Here is a 21,577-nt window from a genome sequence, read left to right as displayed (position 1 = left end):
GCTGGAGATTGTGTGTGTGGAGAAGAGACAAGCTAGGGGTAACACTCAAGCTTACTGTGCTGCGAAGACACAATCTAAGAGGTGGATCCTCCTCTGAGATGGCTATGTAATATGTTAGTAGGGTGATGCAGGGAAGCTTGCACTGTTGCTTCCTTTCTCGAGCCTATTCTGTGGCTAGAGGACTTCAGTCCTTAGAGGTCTCAGTCCAGCATACTTCAGTCAGAAAATAGGAAAGGGTAAATCCTGATATTTGGTTGTTAATAGTTTTGTCACGTTTGCATCTTACCAAAGAGCAGCATGGACTGAGAAGTAGGAGACCTGACTTCTGTCCTTTGCTCTGCTATGTGACCTCAGGCAAGTCTCTGGACTGTTTCCCTCCCACCCTTTGTCTCACTTGCTTGCTTCGATTGTAGGCTCTTGGTGGCAGGGGCTGTCTCGTGTTATGTTTTTGTACAGCACCGATCACAACGAGGCCCTGATCTCAGCTGGGGCCTATGGGTGTTACTGTAATTAGAATATTTGTTCTACATATGGATTTGCTCCTACTTATTTCAATTCCTATTCTTATTAGATACTGATCATAATGTTGAATTGATCATATTGTGTTAATGGCAAGTTACAACAGATGAAGGTGGGCTCAGCAGGAGAAAGCTCACTTTTAAATGAAAATAACTTAAAATAGAATGATGTATGTAGAGAAATACAGGCAAAGTAAGCAGCTTTGTATAAATGTTCTCTTTTCAGCGTTGCCCAGTTCCATTTCAAAGGAACTATTGTCCAAAGCCACAGTTTGAAAGTTCATTACAAGTGTATTATGGGACACCAAATATATACACTCACATACACATTTCTCTGCTCACTCTGAAACAAAATTCTACCGTTAGTAAGCAGAGAGATGGGAAAGCACAGATAGTCAGCTCATGTGCTGTTACCACTACACCTCTACCTCAATATAACGCGACCCGATATAACACAAATTTGGATATAATGTGGTAAAGCAGCGGTCCGGGGGGGCAGGGCTGCGCACTCCGGTGGATCAAAGCAGGTTCGATGTAATGCAGTTTCACCTATAATGTGGTAAGATTTTTTGGCCCCCAAGGACAGCATCATATGGAGGTAGAGGTGTACTTATTACATGGATCAGACTCATTTCTGTTACCCTATGCTCCTCATCTATTTGTTGTATATACCTGTTGTCACTTGTTGTACAAATAGAATTGTAAACAAATTGGGGCAGAGGCCATCTCTGTGTGTATCTGGGGGGTGGGGGTGCCTAGCCAATGGGGCTTTGATCATAGAGTGGGGCTTCTATGTGTTATTGCTACAGCAACAATTATAGTAACGTAATAAAGAAGATACTATTTAGATCAGTGAAACTTTTTATTTTGTTATCAGAATAGTTTTTTGGTACAAGATTTCTTTCAGTGTAACTTTTTTTAAAAAATTAATTTATTACTCCACCTTAAAGAGAGAGAGATTTTTTCTTAAATATAATCTTATCTATTCTAATCTGCTATTAAGGCACAGGAATGGGATTTCTTGTGGTGGCATTTAGTGATCCTGTTTATTTTTTGTGCTCTCTTTTTAACAGTTAAATCAGTGCATATTCTTCTAACATTTATATTATAGTGAACTGGCAGGAATATTTGGCTCTCAGAATTGAAGTATCTGGGGTCTGCAGGGACAGACTGACATGCGGTGGCAGAACTATATGGGGTGCAGGCAGGGCCGGTGCAACCATTTAGGCGAACTAGGCGGTTGCCTAGGGCCCCAAGATTTGGGGGCGCCAAAAAGCGGCACCCCCCCAAAATTTTTTAAATGGTTGCAGCGGCCGCTGCGTAGTCTGAGCTGCTGGCGGCAGCAGCTGCCTGCAGCCCGGCAGCTTAGGGCACCCCCGGGGTCATCGCGCAGCCGCGGCAGCCCAGGTCGCCCCTTGTCAGGAAGCCACTGCAGCGGCCCGGCAACCCAGGGAGTCCCCTGGGTCAGGGAGCCGCCGTGGCGGTCCGGCAGCTCGGGGCGCTCCCGGGTCAGGAAACCGCCGCCGTGACCCGGCAACCCGGGGTACCCCCCCACCCCGGGGACAGGGAACCGCGGCTCCGGTGGACCTGCCGCAGGCATGCCTGCAGCTTCACCGGAGCCGCTAGACCCGTGCGGGGGGCGGTGAAATGTCCCGGCGCCTAGGGCGTCAGAAATCCTAGCGCCGGCCCTGGGTGCAGGACTGGAAAAACTGGAGATTCTATGAGTCTACACTGAGGTGTTTGTCCGAGTTGTGTGGTGACCTGAAACTGGAATAGCAGAGGGTATTGCAGTCGGGCAGTAATACAGTAATAACATTCACTGGCAGAGATGTGCAGGATCCAGGAAAGGAATATCAAGGATCTTGTAGGTCAGGACTGAGGATCATTAGAATCAGAGAAGATTACGGTTTGAAGAAAGAGAGAGCTGCAGTGATTCTGCAGGTCAGGAGCAATTAAATGCACTGCCACTGCTTCCCAGCTGTGTGGGGGAAGCTTCCACCCTTCCAGCTTGCACTCTCTTAGGCTCCAGCTGGTGCAGCTATTCCCTGGTTGTCAAGAACATCTCATTCACTGCAAATAATTTTCTGAATGAGAAGAACAAGCCTTGTTGCCATTAACCGCCTTTGGCCATAAATGTTTATACAGCCTCTGTCCACCAAGTGATGATTTGTTTAGCGCAAGAGCTGGCAGAAGATGATAAATCCATTTTGTGACAACTTCTGAAGTTCTGACATTTGGTTCTGTTCTGCACTGGAATGAAATATAAACCTTTCCATATTTTTACAAGCAGGCTTGTGTCAAACCACCCATTTTCAGATCGAAGAGGTCAGGTTTTCAGTTCCTCTCTCTCCCTGGCCATAGAGTGACCTGGCCCCTAGAAACCTTTCCATCAAAAAGTTAATCAAAACTGATATGTCTCCACAACACATTTCAGCTTCAAGGAGACAGGATACTTCAAGGAAAACACATTTCATTGGAAATGTTCTGACCAGCTTTATATAGAACATTTATTGTCTCACAGCTGGGACCTAGAGGCCCCCACCAGTGGCCCATTATGCTATATATACATATAGTAAACGACCGTAAACTCTGGGGAAGGGACCAGACTGACAAAGGTCATACAGAGGAACAGAGAAGTTAAGTGACTCACCCAGTGGGTCAGCAGCTGAACTGGGAATAGTCCCCAAGTCTCTGGGCTCCCATCTTAGTGTCCTACCCACTGGACCATCCCACTGCTTGACACGCTAAGCCTGAGCACTGAGCAGGCGAAGATGTTACGTATTCATTTCTTTATTATTTTTCTGGGCTCCAAATACATTGTGGTGAATCAGCAAGATGGCAGATCTTGGCAGTATGTTGAGTCAAGGAAAATCAAGCCCAGTCAACTCCTACAAGGCTGGTGTCCCACATGTCCGGAGCCTGTCTCCCTGCCCCCATCTCTTTACAGCAATTTCTACCATTTTCTAACATCATTTAAGTTTCTAAAGTAATTTCTCTTTTTAAAAAAGCAAACCATCTACCATATGTTCCACCCTGAAAGGCTTAATTGTTGCCAGATAATTAAGACACTGAGGTGAGCACTCGGAGATTCCTTTCCTCAGCCCTACACATTGTCCCGTCTCTGTCCCTCTTTCAATAAGGCTTTGAGGGTACTACTTTTCTAACTTCCTCCTCAGCAAGAAATGAAAGAGCCACTAGAGTGACCCTCTTCACAGCTCTCTCTCTTGCTTTTCATTTATTTTTTGACACCCAACAATAATCATGGCTTGATGCTGGCCTGCTGCTCTCATATGTCACTGGGTCAAGGGGCTTCAGGGACACTGTCTGGCCCATTCAGAAACTTCCCCTGATTGAAAACAACAGACAGGGAGAGAAAACAGGGCCAGGAATACCGCATACGGTACAGAGGTGGTCAGTCAGAGGTTCTCCAGCTCATCTCACTGTTCATTTCCCACAGGCCAGAACATGAGGATGCGGTTTTCTCTTTACACTGGCATTTGGTTTTACTGATCATTACCTATTGTGATGATTTTGCTACACTGGCCAATACTCACTTTCCAAAAGCCACTTCTCATTTCTGCTGATTTGTTCGCCCCTTGCTCATTGGACTGGATCTGATAAGGTCCTGAGTAGCTACAATTCCTACTAGAATCAATGGGGGTGGAAGGCGCTCTCTATTTACAGGATTGGGCCTTTACTAATCAGCAGAGTACACACTTGTAAGGAGCAGTTTGGAAATTCTTCCTGCAGTTTTATCTGATGCTTTCAAAGGCAGGAATGAATTTTGCACATCTGGGAGTACAAGGCATCTGCAGGTGAATTAATTAACAGTTGGTGGGAGCGTGAATGAAATCTAAGCATGCTGACCTGTTTTGGTACTAAAACAATGGAGCCTTCCCTGTCCTGAAGGACGGAAGTTTTGGAAGGATGGACATTTTGCATTCATGCAAGTCTGATTTTGGAAGCTCTCTGTTCTATGGTTCTGTAGAGAGGGCCAAACTGTCAGAGTAGCCTCAACCCAGCCTCCAAATGAGTGCATCCATAATTGTGCATGCCAGGCTAATTGTAGTGCACAGCTTGAGGTGACTATGTTTTAGGGGATCCAGAACTCAGGCGTGCACAGGTGCATTTCCACACACAAATGTAGTTTCAATCTATAAAACCATTACCAAAAGAGGAGTTGGCCAATTCAAGCTAACAGTATTCTACTCTACATTTACTCATTTCATGAAACTAAGCCAGTTGTTGAGAGTCCTATCATTTTAGCATAACGACAACAACAACAAAACCCTACATTTAATGGTGATAAAACCCTACATTTAATTTCTCCTCTTTCCCATCAAATCCCACCTCATCAGACTGATGCGGGTGTCCATGATCTTCTTTGTTCCCTGAAGCTCACTACCTATATAACTGACTCTCTTCCGCTTTGGTTGGTTAAAGCAAGTGGCATGGCTATTAAGTGGCACTAGCAGTGTCTCACTTACTGAGCGGAGGATGGTGACTACCCTTAGACATACAGAGATCAGGCACAAACTGGAAATCTCCTCTCTAAATCAGGCTCACAAAGACTGTTTGCAGGCACAGAGGGTAATTTCACTTGTGGACAGACACAAACACAGCTATTGTAAAAAAACAAAACACTGAAACCTGAGAGGTCAAATCACCTCTAAGAGGAAGAGGCAAACTAGGATTAATAAAGAGTGAGGTTTACAGGAAGCACATGGATTGGGGAGAAATATCACTCTATTTCGCTTGGAAGGAGCCCAGTTCCATCCAGTGATGGGCAGCAGTACCAAACCCGAAGACAGGTGTGCGATCATTTGGCTTTGCCAGGACAAAGTGAACCAGTGAGGCCTAGAATGTTCTAGCGCTCCTGTCTGCACCATAGCTCCCAGTTTGTGAACAGCAGCCACCATCAAATAAAACTACCATAACTGTTATAACAAAGGAAGAAAGACCTGAGGGGCCTGCACTGCACTGAACAACTGTCTACGCCTTCAACTGCATGCCAACCTGTACAAAAAATGACACCAATGGTTACTTACCAGACTTTTGGCTGGAAAGAAAGCAAAGCTCTTACTTTGGGCATAAATCCCAAAGGATATGACTAAGGTGCACTCAGAACATGTAAAGAGCTCATAGCACAGACTGCCAGAGAGCTAACCTTAGCCTCGAAAAATTCAGAGAGAGTGGGAGAGAAGATAGGTTTAAATCTGATAAGAAAGTAGAGTGCAACCCAGAGATAGGTGTTGATATACACTGTAATCCACAAGGACAAATAATAAAAGGATGGAGCTACTCCAGAATTAATTTGATCCACATGGTCTGGTGAGTGAGAGTGGTGTTATGTTTGTAACAGAAAGAAGAATTTCACACAGCCTGGGTTTTGTTGTGTGGCCTGAGAAGGACATGAGCCCTGACTGTACAAACTCACAGGGACTGCCCGTTATCTTATGGTTACTTACATTTTCTTGATGCAAAGCAACCCAGAGAATCAACAGGGAGACCCATCACTAAACCTGCTTGAACGGATTGTGCAAACACTGGGACAGCAGTACCAAAGATGTCAAATTTTAAAAGGTTTACCATGTAGAGAAAAGAGGTGTGATGCTTCCATGTGTTTCTGCCCAGGATCTCATAGCCAAGACTGATCATAGTGTATGAAATGCATGTTACTATAAGCCCAAAGTTACCACGTTCCAGACTGTCTTCTACTGAAAACAATCATGGAGTTATTCATGAGTACAATGGACTACGCTTTAACAACTGAGCATATTATAGACCATAGATTCCATTGGATGGCAGTCCTGTCGGTGATTCACTTCCAGTTCAAAAGCCAGGATTCAGGAAGGAAATCTGCTCCTGATATTTCCTTTCATTCTGACAAGGAATAGGGATATGCCTATGCAGACAACACAAAAAAACCCACAGACCTACTCACCTGATATATGAGGAACCATTAATAATGATGTTACAGTCTTTGTTGGATGGCATTTGGAGTCAGTCATTAAACCTGCAAGCTTTGGAAGACAAATCATTCTGTGAATGTTCATTAAAATGCAATCATAAATTCATGAAGTTCAGAGAGAGAAAAGGGAAATCCTCTAAGGTTTTGATCTTTAAGGATGATCCTTCTGTGGGTCCCCTGGACTTTATAGATGGCCCCTCAGCATTTGGGGAAGGATAGATTTTGAATTTATAGAGCATATATTTTGGCCCAGAATATCTCTTCTGCTGGGTGAGCCCATGAGAGGGGTCACAGAAAGAGGATGTCTGTGGGAGGGAGGGAAAGGAGGTGGGCAAGGCAATTGTGGGGCAGAACATCAGGAAGCCTTCCTTCCTTCCACAGGATCTCCTGTGGGCTTGGTGAGGGGAGATTCTCTCCTGTGGACTTTGGGAGGTGCACAGAAATAGGGCTTTAGCTGGGTACATGCATCAGTGCCACAGTGAGCCTTAGGAGGCTTGTCAAGTATCCTCTCCATACCCTCCCACAGGTATTAGAAGACTCACTGGGGCCCTCAGTCACCCACCGGCAGATGGTAAAAGGTTCATGAGAGCCTCCACTCATGAGCCCTGGGAGGTTAGTAGAGCAGCCCAGCCCTCCTGCTAGCATTCAAGGCCACAACGCACCTCCCACCTATTCCTGCAAGCGCAAGGAAACCTATTAGCCCTTGACAAGCTAAACTATATCATCCGTCTACTACCAGACAAGCCTGAATAGTCCTACCAAGGCTACTCCGGGGTGCTGACCATCACTTTTAGGGTCATCAGGACCTATGGATGGAGCATGTGCATCAGGACCCCACGAAAAACCTACTGTGATTGGTTTGCCATGGAATGGGGGGTGGGGAGAAGAGGCCTGGTGATCATTACAGAGGGACCGATGAATATGTTAGGGTCTGCAGAAGGGGTGGCTTGTCCCTGACTGCTGCCTCACCAAGCCTTATTCAGTGCTTTCCAGCTACCCCTTCTCCCATGCTCCCCTCTCACCACCCCGTCTGCTACTGGGAAAGGACTAGAAAATCCGGTAAGCAGTGGATCTTCCAGCTACCCCACCTCCCCTCTACCACCCCACAGGGCTGGATTCTGCTCGCTGCAAGTAGCCCAGCCCAAGTTGAGTTTTGTTGCTAGAAGACCATCTTCACTTTGGAGCGAGGGAGCAGGACTGGCCCCTTAACTGCTAATTAGCAAAAATTGGTCATTTGCATTAGGGTTCTTAAAAAATACAGGACAGACTTTAGATGTCCCCAATCTTGACTTGAACCTCGGGCGGCAAGTCCCTTTCGCCTCACTCCCATGCTTCCTAGGGTTTCTCCCTCTCCAGTTCTGGATGCTGCTGAGAACCCAGGGCCTCAGATGCTAGGCGAGCAGCGCTACAACTCCTGATCAGGTTCCACATGGTGCCAGCAGCTGACTTGGAGGCTGCAGTGGCTGGTATTTGTGTGCTGCGGCGCTGTGCATCTTGCTGGGGATGTTGGCAGAGACTGCGAGCATGGAGGCTACACATGGAGAGTACTGACCCCCTGCCAGATAGAGCTCCTTCCTGATCCTGGCCCTTCAGGGGAGTTCCAGAGCACACATCCCCACCCACTTGCCTTGCCAGACAGAGCCTGCACAGGGAAAGCAGACTGGGCCAAGGGCTGGAGTCAGCAGGGGGCCCTTTCCAGCAGGGAGCCAGTACTCTTGGGTACATCTTTCCACACCCATCCCAACCCTAGCTCCTGAACATGGCCATGCCTGCCTTGCCCTGTGCAGCACTGAAGGGTCAGGCTAGGAGGGGAGTGGAAAGATGCACCTGTGAGTACAGCCTCCCTGCTGTTGAAACACAAGTGTCCTGTACTGACTTAGTACAGGACAGGCAATTTTCTATTTAAATAAGGGGACCTGTTGGCAACCCTATTTGCAGGAGGTCTCCTTGTTGTACAATTAGTGAGGTTCTGCTGGATAAGACGGTGGGTCTAATATTTATCCAGCATGCAGATCTCTGCACCTCTCCAGACTCCCCCAGGTCCTTGCCTCTGGACACTTCTGAATCTGATCCTTTCCCCCTGCATGTCACATCTTATGTTACATTTGTTGTGCAAATGATGGGAAGGACGCGCCTGCACCAAGATTGTCTTTGTGACCCCTTGGCCTTCTGAAATCTCAAACATATAAACCCCTGCCTTCATCATGGCCTATACACACAGCACACACACATGCCACACCACAGTAAGGGGTCCTGCCTTTACTTTGCCTCACTCTGAAGTTGTCTATGACTAAAATGCCTCCAAGCAAACAGCACAGTAGATTTACTTGGATGCACTTTGCCTGCTGGGAACAGAGCCGATGCCAAAAGCAAATGTCAATATTGTAAGTAATCAGTGCCATCTACTGTCCAAAATGGATTATGACACTCCCTCGCCCCTTCCACCTCTCTGCACACGAAAGGAAATGTCATTTAAGGAGTCATCTGGGCCTCTTTCACTAGCGTCTCTCTGGCTGAAATTCCAGTGCATTATAAAATTCACAGACCTTGCCATGTTCTTACCGTTTCTGTCACACCCTGAGGCAGAGCCATGTGGAGTTCCAGGACTGACACAGGCAGGGAGACAGTGAGATGTGCAGCAGGTAAAGGTCAGGGTGCATCTTACCTTGCTGAGGATTCCCTCTTTTGGTCCTTTCACAAATTATTTTGTTCTCTTGTTATTTTCTAGTGTCAAAGTTCCATTCATTTGTGATGTCCCACATATTAGGCCAAACTCATTCTTAGTGTAAAGACCAGTGAAGTCAGTGGAGTTTCATCAGCGAAGAATCTGGCCTATTGTATTTTACAGTCTGATATCGGCATTTGCAACCCTGCTGAACGTACTATTGCTGCACAATTATACTGCAGTTTGGTGGAGAAGGACTTTGGCTCTACTAAGATTTTGCAGCACATTTTACCGATAAAAGCAAGATTTCCCAACAATAGAACATGAGAAAACAGACGGAGCAATACAGAGATTTGGTGGCAAGGACCCTGAAAAAATCATCTGTTTTTGTTTTGTTGTTTTTTTTCTGAAGAGGTTTTTAATCCCAAGGGAAACATCTAGACATTCCCTCTCCCCTCCAATTTGAGCTGATCTTTGACTCCAAGGGATGGAACTCTCTGATTCTCAGGAAGCTGTTACCCAGCTGACTGTTCCTGGGCCAACTCTGGCTTTCCAAAATATGAGTTATTTTGTCTCCATCAGCAAGTCCTTTTTCTCGAAAGAAGCAGAAGAAAAGGAAATTCTCAGGGATGTCAGGTAAAGAATGGTTCTTCCCTGCAAAGGCATAGCCAAAATAAGGAATCTCGGGGGCTCTGGGGCCATAGAGACCTAGGAAATCTTAAATATCAAAAGTATTGAACACCCCATATTATGCAATACAGTTGTGCTCTGTCAAATAATATTAGTTATCTGTCTCGGGGTTGTCTATTGTTCCTATCATAGCAATGACTAAGTACTGCACAAAAATTAATAGTCACACTAAGTGTTCTCTAAATGGCAATATTTTCATGGCCTTGCTTGGATTCTGTCTGCTTCTCTGGTTGATTATAGAGTTATTCTCTCTTTCTTTCTTCTTCCTCCTTTCCAATCTCTCCAATAGTCCAAGGGAGATGCCATCACCAGGGAAGGTCTTATCAAAGAGGGTTGGATTCTGCCTGATGTCCGGCAATAAGGTACTCCTGCAGTGTCCTATAAACAGGAGAGCCTTATCCTGAACCAGGCAGATTGAAGCATCTCTGTGGAGCATTGCTATCTCTGAGAGTAGCGAATAGGGGGTCAGTGGGGAAGATAGGTGATTGGTGAGGCAGCTTGGACCTCAACCACTAAGTGGCTCCTAGATCACTACCAGTGATTTCAATTCAGTTTGGAAAGGAAGAGGCAGCCAGTGCTCACACCAGGCTTTGTTGGATCGTGTGTATGCTGCTGTGTGAGCTTCAACTTCTTGGGGGAGATCATACTCAGGCCCTCTGGCCCAGTTATTATAACCCAGTCTTACCTGGAGACCCAGCCCTCCCATGCAGGCCCCAGGCACCGCCGGTCAGGTTTCCACAGGGGCAGTGACATTCATTGCACTGTTTCATGAGCAACTTATTGTTGAAAACAAAATGACATTTTTAATGTCTCTGGAGCCAATGCAAGCAGATGGGACTCTCCGTGTCTGGTCCAACCAAAGCTAGCTCAGAAATTCAACTGTGTCCTAGGAATACATGCTCCTCAATCCTGAGGGAACCACCATTTTACCCCTGAAGAAATATCCAGATCCCCAAAAAACCCAATCTCTCTTTCCCCTTGTTTTATTGATCCCCATCTTCCAGTCCTTTCATTCTTCCTGCTGAGGAGCAAGGGGTGCCTTTATCAACCCATCAGGGCCAATCCTTAATTGACTGAAGGGGTCACTGATGAAGAACACAAGGCACCCCTCCCTCAAGAGGCAGAGCATGCTAGCTCTTTGGGGCAGGGGCCATCTCTTTGTTATATGTCTGTACAGTGCCTAAAACAAGGGGCTTAAATAAGAAACAACACCGTGGGCTGTATTACACTGCCAGCCCCTGCTAGTTTGTGGGACAGCAGGCAGGCTGGGAATTTCACAAAGGTTTTCCTTCATGGCACAACAGAGCAAGACTCCCTTTCCTCCGAACACCAACCATTTGAAGACGAAACACCCTTAGGCATCCTCTGTATACCCTGTCAATCAGGGAGTGACTCCAGTACCCCTGCACTTATCAATTGCTAAGAGACATTCATGTCTATAGTAGTTATCATTTCCCTCTGTCATCACCCATCACATCTCTTCAGCTATCCTCCCAGAGCTTCATTGGACCAGACAGGTAGTGACCCCAAGTTATTCCTGGGGCTTCAAGGCACAAAGCTACAGATGCCAAATCCCAGACTTGCAAGAGTAAGTGGTAAGTGTGTTAAATCTGGAAGAGCACGTAAGAGGCTGGCACTGCCATGGATTCCGAAGTCTAGAAGTATCAAAGGGCAGATTCTGCAGCGAGTGTGTGTGCTTTGCTGTGGGATTAATTGGTGCCCTCTGAAACCCTAACCAGGCTGATGTGCATACTTTATGAGAGCTGGAATGCCTCCCAGAAAACACCCCTCGTATCGGTTCCTCGTATCTGCTGCAGTAACACTATTGTGAATCATTTAATTGCCACCGTCAGCAGATGAGCTCTACCTTTGCTTGGGATATAGAAGATCTCCAAACAATCACTGGAGCCCAAGACTCCAGCTAACACACAACAGCTACGTGTTTAGTATGACTCTCATTTATTATTATATATATTTTAGTAGCACAAAGGGGGTTTCAGCTACTGTGCTGTTTAAAGGGTGAGTTTTGAGCTAAATGAAGATACTGGTAACAATAATCCCAGTTCCCTGCCAGCCTGCCCAGTATCACCTGCCCGTGTTTGGTAGGATCACAGTAGGAGTGATCTCAAGGAGGGATCTGAAGGAGGATGGAATAGTGACTTTATGGATTAGATTTGGGAAGGGGAGTCATGGAAGAAAGTGTAAAGGTGCTTTTGGGAGAAGTGAACAAATAGACCATGAGAGTTGGCAAAATCAGTAAAAGAAAGAGGGCAGCTGACAATACTATAAAGACAAAGTAAGTGGGCAAAGTGGGGTTAAATTGTGAACAGCCTTAAAGATAAGAATTAGGAGCTCTGTGATGTAGTGGAGAAAGGGGAGCCTGTGAAGAGAGTTAAAGGGGGACGGGAGATGATGTGATCAGAAGGGCAAGCCAGGAAGCTGATCTTAGCAGCAACATTTTGATTGGGTCTGAGTGGGTGCTTTTCTTTGGAAATTAACCTTGTACAATTATATTCATAACTCCACCTCCACCTCTCAGTGCCCATGTGCAGATGCTGCACAAGAAGTCACACTGTGACCCAAACATTCCTTTGGGGGTCTGTACCGGCTTTGAGAACAGCTCAGTTCACATCACACAGCACGGGCAGCCATTTATGCCCAGGCTGATCCTGGAGTTTACTTTTCACAAATTGCACACACTCTATCATAAAGCCTATTTTGTGTCTCATTCGCTTTTCAGCCAATAACGGCTTCTTGCTTTCACTTATCCCGCTTGCCTACTCTGCGTTTCTTGTCATGTGAAATTATTTCCTAAACAGTTTATAATACTTCTTCTTTTCACAGTGGCATTATGAAGCCTGGAATGAATGCCATTTTAGGACCAACCGGAAGTGGCAAAACCTCGTGAGTGTGGCTGTGTAAATTAATGCCTCTTGCATCACTTTTGATGTCTCTTCTATTGCAAAGAAGGAAAAAAGGCTGAGATTCAATCTCCACCCACCCCATGGTGGGTTGGTATCTGCAGCTCTGGGTTCGGGTACATTGGCAGGCCGTAGTGTGAATACTGGGATTCATTTCTCTCTCACCCCAGGAAACAACAATACCTCTAGGACAAAATTGATTCCTGAAAGCAATTGCTTAGTGTGACGGGTTGGATCACAGAAACCCCCTTGGGAGCTGCCAACCAATGTGCCAAGACTACTTCTCTTCCTGTTTTCCCTGCCAGCTCGGGACCTCAGCCCCCCATCTTGCCAAGCCAGACACTCTTGTCTACTTCAACAAAGACTCAGAGTTTGAATCACCTGCCCCAAAGCTGCAAGTTTACCTGAAAACAGCTCACAGAGGTGTACTTGTCTTTAGCACTCAGATGCCCAACTCCCAATGGGGTCTAAACCCAAATAAATCCATTTTACTCTGTATAAATCTTATGCAGGATAAACTCATAAATTGTTCGCCCTCTATAACACTGATAGAGAGATATGCACAGTTGTTTGCTCCCCCAGGTATTAATACATACTCTGAGTTAATTAAAAAGTAAGAAGTGATTTTATTAAATACAGAAAGTAGGATTTAAGTGGTTCCAAGTAATAACAGACAGAACAAAGTAAGTTGCCAAGCAAAATAAAATAAATGCACAAATTTATGTCTAATCAAACTAAATACAGATAATCTCACCAGTTCCAGAATTCTCCCTTTTACAGGCTAATCTCCTTTTAGCCTGGGTCCAGCAATCACTCACACCCCTTGTAGTTACTGTCTTTTGTTCCAGTTTTCTTTTACGTATCCTGGGGAGGAGGGGGGTGGAGAGGCTCCTTCTTTAGCCATATCAAGACCAAAATGGAGGGGTCTCTCATGGGTTTAAATAGACTCTCTCTTGTGGGTGGAGACCCCCTTCTTCAGTCCTATCCAAAGTCCAGCTCCAAGATGGAGTTCTGGAGTCACCTGGTCAAGTCACATGTCCATGCATGACTCAGTCTTTACAGGCAGAAGCCAATTTACACATGGTATCTTGTATGTCTCCAGGAAGACTTCTTATGTGGATTGGAGCCTTCCAAGCTCTTTTGTCTGTTAAGTGCTTCCGGACTGAGCACTTAATCTGCACATTCCTTTCCCAAGAAGTGACCAAATGTTTTAACTAAGGTTACTTAGAAATCAAGCAATTATACAGCCAATGTTCATAACTCTGAACACACATATGATGCCTGCATACAACTATGATGAACATAACCTTTACGTAGATATGTTACATGGCATATGTAGCAAAACCCTATTTCAGTTATATCATACATACATTTATAAGCACCCCCCATAAAGCCTTATGGGGTACACCATCACATTAAGTTAATTTAGTAGAGCAGTGTTGGGAAATCCAAAGCTCAATGAACTTGGAGAGTGCTTGCAGGACTGGGTTGGAAGGGTCCATAGGTTGGAGTGATATAGGGAGAAGCCCTGTACTGAGAAACTGTGTGAAAAGTCACCCTTTTTTCTTCAGACTCCTTGATGTACTTGCGGGGTGGAAAGACCCAAAGGGGCTTAGAAGTGGACAAATCTTCATGGATGGGAAGTCAGTAAATTCACAGTTTCACCTATGCTCGGCCTACATAGTACAGGTGAGTCAGGGCAGAACCCATGATGCCAGCTTGTGCACAGGCCTATCTGCTTTTTCACTAGACTAGTATGCTGAGCCTGAAATGCCCAGGACACGCAGCGGCAAGGTCTCATGATGTTGGTTAATCACATATGTGTATTCCTTATGGCTACAGCAGAATATCCATTTAGGATCCTGAAATATCACTTCACTCAGCCATAACCACATGACTCTATCATCATAGGCATTTTCTCCATTTGAAGCATTATCTTTTCCTTAAGAGACTACAAGTCGCTTTCTCCTTCTCCCATTGAGAACTCTATGGAAGCCATTAGACCTCTGTATTCCTCTTGCCAGGAATCCTCTTTGGGTACAGTCTATCTGTAAGGACTTCATATTATTAGAACAGTGTTGGTGGTACTAGGACCCACTGTGGAGATCTTTAATCTCAAAGCACTGGCTGATTTTCCTTCTTAAAGCAAATGTTTTCCATTGTTTTGTGCTGCCACAGGATAATATTCTGATGGGAACACTCACTATCCGTGAGAACCTTCAGTTCTCTGCCAGCTTGCGCCTCCCACAAGGCCGGAACAGTGAAGCAGAAAAGCAGCTGAAGGTCAATGCAGTGATACAGGAGCTGGGGCTACAGGAGAGTGCTGACACCAAGGTTACTGTACTATCTCTTTATTAAAATAAGGTAGAGGTGGCACATGTACTCACACGGTGACAACACTCCTCATTTAAAGCAGTAGCCTCCTTATGTTTGTGCACAAGCACCTGATAGGACCCTTTTCACACACTAACAGTGACAGAGGTGTGTGATTTGAGGTGCATGTATAGATTCTATCCTCTGCATGCACAGGGTGAACAGAGCACACACAGGTGTTTGCTTTTGCAACTTTGCCTGTACTGTACATCCAACCCTGCTTCGGCCAACAGCAGGGTTTCAATCTGAGACTTTCAGTGCTGAAACCATGATGTTTTACCGCCTGAGTGAAAGGACTGAGTCTGTCATTTGGAAGCAGGTTCAAATGTTTCATACGGGCCAGCCATTGAGAGGGACAAAGTCCCACAGTCTCCTAGAGTAGGTTACACATTGGAGATGCAGGGCTTTTCTGCCATTTCTCTCCCTTCCTCCCTCCCTCTAAGGGGAAGGAGACATGGAGATGAGAGGGGAGTGGGGCAGGTCTGGTAAGAGAGCAATGCTATGCTCTTGTAAGGCTCACAGAGCTTAGGAGGTGGGCTCTTAGGTTTATGGGCAGCCCTTGTATGAGAACCACAACTTCTTTGTTTCCAGTTTGGCTCCTGGCTAGGGGAAATACAGACCTGTAAGGATTATTTCAATGCCAAGTGATTCCCTGATCCTGGGAAATACAGACCTGTAAGGATTATTTCAATGCCAAGTGAATTGCTTGAAATAATAACAAATGGAATTACAATACATCTAGTGAACCTGACATGATAAGGAGAAACCAGCATGGCTTCTGGAGCTCAGAATGAGGGGACACACGACAGGAGACAGCTCTCCCTGTTAAAATGTAGGAAGATGACTGAAAGGACCAGGAGCACCCCTAGCTATATGTTTACCATTTGTGTCCATCTCAGATCATCCCACTCACTACAGCCTGTATTTAAACTCATCTGCCTCCTCTCTGCGGTTCTTTGCTTCCTTTCTTTTCTCTGTGGTATCAGATTGGCACTGAGTTCTTGCGTGGTGTCTCAGGGGGTGAGAAGAAGCGGTACAGCATTGGCATGGAACTAATCACAGCACCTTCACTGGTATTCCTGGATGAGCCAACTACGGGACTGGATGCCAACACAGCTAATTCCATCATTCAGCTGCTGCACCAGTGAGCCATTCTCTGTTTCTCGTGCTCTGCTCCATTAAGGCCTAAATTCTAGCTGGCCTGGGACTGTGATATTCACCACCTGCTTCTTCTGTTTTGCAGACTCTCCAGGAAAGGAAGAACTGTGATTTTCTCTATTCACCAGCCACGTTATTCCATCTTCCGTCTGCTTAATCATCTAACGCTGATGAACAAGGGAGAAATAATTTATGCAGGACCAGCCGAAGAGTCCACTGGTTATTTCAACAGTATAGGTAGGGGTTGAGACTATGGCAGGATGAGAATTATATTTCCTACTGCTGCAGGGCAGCTACACATGGGGTTTTTTTAAATGGAGCCCTTAAGAGTAGCAGTCAAAGTTTCTAGGTGCACAAACCTAGTGCTAATAAAAGGATGCACTAGAAGAATCTTGGACAGACAGACAAGCAGTTCACTATTCAAGGACACCACAGAAAACTGCTTTGATTCAAATCTTAACTGTATCAGCAATCTCACAGTGTGCAAAGGCCAACTTAATTGCTTCATGGTTGTGCTCTGCACTGCCCATGCAAAAGACCTATATTTAACTCTTTGTCCACGACTCTAATTCACAAAGACAGCAGGGACTGGGTGTACTGAAGAGATATTAGATTAAGTGGTGGAAGCAGATGAGGAAAACATAAGGAAGTGCTGCCTACAGAGGTGCCACATGCATCCTGAGGAAGAGGAATGACAGGCATCAATGCACAGCATCATCTTTTAACTGATCCATGAAGCAGTGTAGGTGGGCCCCAAAAGGAGTTCAGTTCACACAAAATTAGAGGATGTACAGAAGCATGATGCATGAGGAAGACACACAGGTCCATTTAAAAGAAACAAGAGGTTTATTTCAGTTTCCTGTGTGAGATATTGTGTGACTAATACGTTGGTTTAGGAGTGAAGTTGGCTGTGAAGGACTGATCTGTGAGAGGGACAGGCTGGTTGATGTATTTTAAGAGAAGCCTGGTTTGGCTAAGGTAACTATTGATTGCTGAGGAGGCACTAGTTTGACATGAGGTTGGTTGGTTAGTCTGAACAACTCTTTGGCTCTCTGGGAAGGCTGGGTATGGGGCAATACAAAATGTTTGCGATGTAATTCAAAACCCTTGAAATGAAAGGTTTTTGCATTTTCTTCTTAATTTTTTTAAAGTTCCTACTTGATGTAATTTTACATTTTTTGCATTCAATATTAGACACATTTTTGAGTGAAAATAGATTCATTGAAAATCTCAACATTTTTAATTGCATCAAGACAAATTATCGTATTAAAATGTGTGAACTCAGATTTTCACAGGTTTTAATTGCAACTATCTATTTTTCCAAAATGCCAAAAAGGAAAACTTCTGTGCCACAAAATGTCCTGAAACTAGATATAGTATTTTGGATGATATTTAGCGCAGAGATTTTGTCATTTTCTCACACTGTTAGTTGTGTGTGGGGTTAGCTTTGATTTTCTCTTGTGATATGGTGTGTTTCAGGTTACCAGTGTGAAGCATTTTACAATCCTTTGGACTTCTTCCTGGATGTCATTGGTGGAGAGATCATGCAGTCCCAGCCTAGTCCAGAGTTAGGTGAGTGCTGTAAAATTATATTGGCTGAGAAAGAAAGAAGTGGTGGTGAGGCAGCAGCTAGGACAATGTCTTGCAAATTCACTTCAGCAAAAAATATATAGGAATTGTAAAACAGAGGTAGCCAAACTTCTGCAGTGCCCATTCCAGCATTTAGCTCGGAGTCTGAACACAACACACTGGATTCTCCTCAAAATAATTCTTGTTCACGCATGGTGCTAATTCCCTTCTACCTCAGTCACTTGCCAGTGTTATGCATATGCAGATGCAATTTCAGCATAATATTTTTATGCTATATTTTTCCTTTACCAAGCAGACCTGCCAAGGCATCATCTAATTCATATGCAGATTTGTGTGGTTCTTTTCACTTTTCAGTTGTGTTTAAGGGTATGCAAATGATGACCAGAAAATTACTAGCAGCGATGACCATAAAAATGCTGGTGTGATTATTAGCAATCTTCGTCACTTTTCTGAGAGTTTGCTAACATTTTCAAAATCCTTCAAAAGCAAGTTGAAGCAGGAATGGAAAGTTTTGACCTAGGGCTGTCCCATTTGGTCTGCAGCATCAGTGAGAGAGTCCGATTCTCAATGCAGCTCTTGTAGTGACAAGAGTACACTGCCCATCTACTACCACAAGTCCTGCTACTATGAGCAGCTGCAGGAGGAGTTGGAAAACCTACAGTCATTCGAGAGCCACCTCAGCAATGCAGTTCCAACAAAAGTCACCTATGCCACCTCATTCTTCCACCAGGTGAGGGAAAGGGGAAATGGGAGGAAAATGCAATCAGTAGATTCATGAGGTCCTCTGCAAGAGGCTTATTCACTGTGCAGAAATTCCAGTGAGACATCTGATCTAAGACTTCATAGAAGATTAGGGTTGGAAGAGACCTCAGGAGGTCATCTAGTCCAACCCCATGCTCAAAGCAGGACCAACCCCAATTAAATCCTTATAGCAATGAAAATATTCTTATTTTTCGTAACCACATAAGATCAGATTCAGGAATCCTGTGCCCTGGCCAATTAGCAAGTTGTGTGCTGAGTATCTACATGAGGCTGTTGGGAGAAGAAGCCCACTGAGTCACTCTGTAGAGGCATTGGGCTGAAGCAGCTCTGCAAGGCCCCAGTTTTCCCTGCTCTAGAGAATGAAAACCAGAGGATTAACACAGCAGTGGATCCTCAGGATCTACTCCTCCTTACACTGTGCTGTGCAGGGAGACCCAGTGGAGCTGGGCTGTGCACCACACTAGTCTCCCCCAATATTTAACCCCCATGTGCCACAGACTTGCACGGGTGCCACTGCCAGGGAACCTCCACAGCCACGGAGTTGAATTTCTCCCTTAATGAGGAGCCTAACCCTGCTTTTCCTGTAGGAAAGCACATCCTCAGCTACTCACCTCAGAAGGGTCTCCTTCAGTAATTTGAGCCTGTGGTGTACAGTGAAGAAGCAGCTACTTTTGCTGTCATGCTTGGGAAGGATTTCTATAGTCCTCCATTCAAAATAAACGGTGACATTAAGGAACAATTTAAGGCAGGTAAATTGAAAACTTTCCTTAACAACAATGTAACGGACAGAAGAGAATAAACTTTTTCTGAGATATGTAAATTACATTATACAACATGAATCAGACCTCTGCTGGTGTAAATTGGCATCGCTTCATTAAAGTCAAGGCCACCATGCTGATTTACACCATCTAGGGATCTGGCCCTCTGTATCAATGGGGTTTATGTTTAACATTACTGATATTACAAAGTCACCCAGCACACTGAGTGGGTGGGGGGAGGGCGAGGAAGAGGGGAAGATTGAAACAAAAATCAGAAAGTGAACATTTACCTACGACCATGACTTCCATCTCAGGCACAGGCAGCCAGGAGTTGTAAAGAATGCACCACTGAGAGCATGGTAATTTTTTTAAATCATGAGAAAAATCAAACGCACAGTCTCTCTCTGACTCCAAATGTAATTCTGTGCAAGCAAATACGTGAACAAATGACAAGACCTTCAGAGCTCATTCTACTGCTATTACAGTCTTTGAAAATAAGACAATGTTCTCTGGCATGCACAAATGTACCCAATTCCTAACCTTTACACATATCCCACCAAAATGACGTATCTACGAGGAAGGAGGACATTTAAATGCCTATCAGAAAATTAAGTATTAGAAGTCAGATACCTTAAAAAAAACAAACTACTGTATTCTACAGTAATTATCCAGAATACTGCAGTTTACAGTTACTATAGTGCACAGAACTATTACTGAAGATGAATTAGGTGTATTTAAATAAGAATAGATATGTGAAGATACATAAGTAAAACATGGATACTCTAGGAGGTTAAGTGGGTTGCAATTGTCCCAGAGTAAAGGTGAAAGGACAATTGCTGCAGGCAATGGAGAGACTTTCTCTGACATTTGCTTGTGTCTAGTTTAGAAGCCATCTTCATGAAAATGAGATTGAGGCTAAACTTTTCCAGTTTATATTCTCCACTAGAGGCAGGCTCCCTAGCTACAGCTTGCACATAATCCTCAGTGGGAGCCTGGGAAATCCCCACTACTTGGTTTCAAAGAATTCATATCACACCAATCTGAGGCTGTTGACGTGTGGATATTGCTATGCACCTGCCATGCATGATGTGTGGGTATGGGTCATAGCCCCAATCAATTAGAGCAGGTACATCTTGGGAGGGCTCAGTCTTGCTCAGTGTCTGGGGGGTGAGGTTGAGCATCATTTCACTCAAGAGAAATCCCTGTGAAGAGTGCAGTTGAAACGGACTTTCAGCTAGTTTCTTTTGCTAGGGCAGCAGGTAGCTGCAACAAGCAGTTTTGAGCATGGAGAAAGCAGAGGAAAAAACAAAGGTCACATCAGGACTCAAATCAAGGTTGTAAAGAATCCTCAATAAAATTTCAAGTCCAGTGGACTGGCCTGCGATATTTCAAGGAGATTTAATTTATGTATGTATAAATTATGTATTTGTGTATGTTCCCTTAGCTGTATGTTGTGAGTAATCGCAATGTGAAGAACATCCTGAGGAATCCTCAGACATCCATTGATCAGTTCCTTTTGGGCACTTTCTTCTCTGTGTTGGTGGGACTCATTTTCTACCAAGTACCTGCCACTCTACCTGAAGCCTTTCAGAACAGGTGAGAGGAAGAACAGAATCTTTACTCCCTTCCTCCAGCTGGCAGTATGAGGGAGGATGGATGGATAGATGAAAGGAGTGACACAGTTACAGAATGAATGAAGAGATGCAGACAAGTTCCTTTCAAGTAGCCCAAGTGAGCATAATATCCTGGGGCACCCAAGGGTTTAGGAGAGGGAACCTTATATGTAACCAAAATCTGCTGAAGACATCAGAGAATATTCCCAGTAGGAAGGACAGTGACAGGAACAGGTTTGGTGAGTTGGAAAATGAAGATGGAGCACAGCAGGTGCTCGCTGAAGGAGAGAGGGCGAGGAAAAAGAGGCGAGCGGCTAGTCCTGCAGAAGGAGGGGAGGAGTCAATGGAGGCGACACCCAGTATGAGCCCTAGGAGGATTGCGAGGGCGAAGACGAATCGAGAGGGCTTGCGGCCAGCTGGTGCGGGGGATAGACCGGAGAATCACACTGTCGCCAGGAAAAGGCAAGTCTACGTGATTGGAGACTCTTTACTGAGAAGAATAGACAGGCCTGTAACTAGACCTGATCGGGAGAACAGAAGGGTGTGCTGTCTGCCGGG

The 21,577-nt window shown here is 45.0% G+C and overlaps 1 protein-coding gene across 1 annotated transcript in view; it reads left to right on the top strand.

Annotated features, from left to right (window-relative positions):
- Positions 1 to 9,689: 9,689 nt before the first annotated feature.
- LOC116833591 (broad substrate specificity ATP-binding cassette transporter ABCG2-like) overlaps positions 9,690 to 21,577 on the top strand; it is a 26,828-nt gene continuing 14,940 nt past the window's right edge. The window contains exons 1-9 of the mRNA XM_032795200.1: positions 9,690 to 9,790; positions 12,689 to 12,748; positions 14,337 to 14,454; positions 14,944 to 15,099; positions 16,125 to 16,282; positions 16,382 to 16,533; positions 17,776 to 17,868; positions 18,429 to 18,616; positions 20,851 to 21,002. Coding sequence (XP_032651091.1) covers positions 9,714 to 9,790; positions 12,689 to 12,748; positions 14,337 to 14,454; positions 14,944 to 15,099; positions 16,125 to 16,282; positions 16,382 to 16,533; positions 17,776 to 17,868; positions 18,429 to 18,616; positions 20,851 to 21,002 — 1,154 coding nt within the window. The 5' untranslated portion in view covers positions 9,690 to 9,713. The remainder of the gene's footprint in view (positions 9,791 to 12,688; positions 12,749 to 14,336; positions 14,455 to 14,943; positions 15,100 to 16,124; positions 16,283 to 16,381; positions 16,534 to 17,775; positions 17,869 to 18,428; positions 18,617 to 20,850; positions 21,003 to 21,577) is intronic.

The sequence above is a fragment of the Chelonoidis abingdonii genome, chromosome 15 (genome assembly GCF_003597395.2).
Source record: "Chelonoidis abingdonii isolate Lonesome George chromosome 15, CheloAbing_2.0, whole genome shotgun sequence".
Lineage (NCBI taxonomy): Eukaryota > Metazoa > Chordata > Testudines > Testudinidae > Chelonoidis > Chelonoidis abingdonii.
Note: the sequence above shows the minus strand (reverse complement) of the source record. Positions and strands in the feature narration are given on the sequence as shown.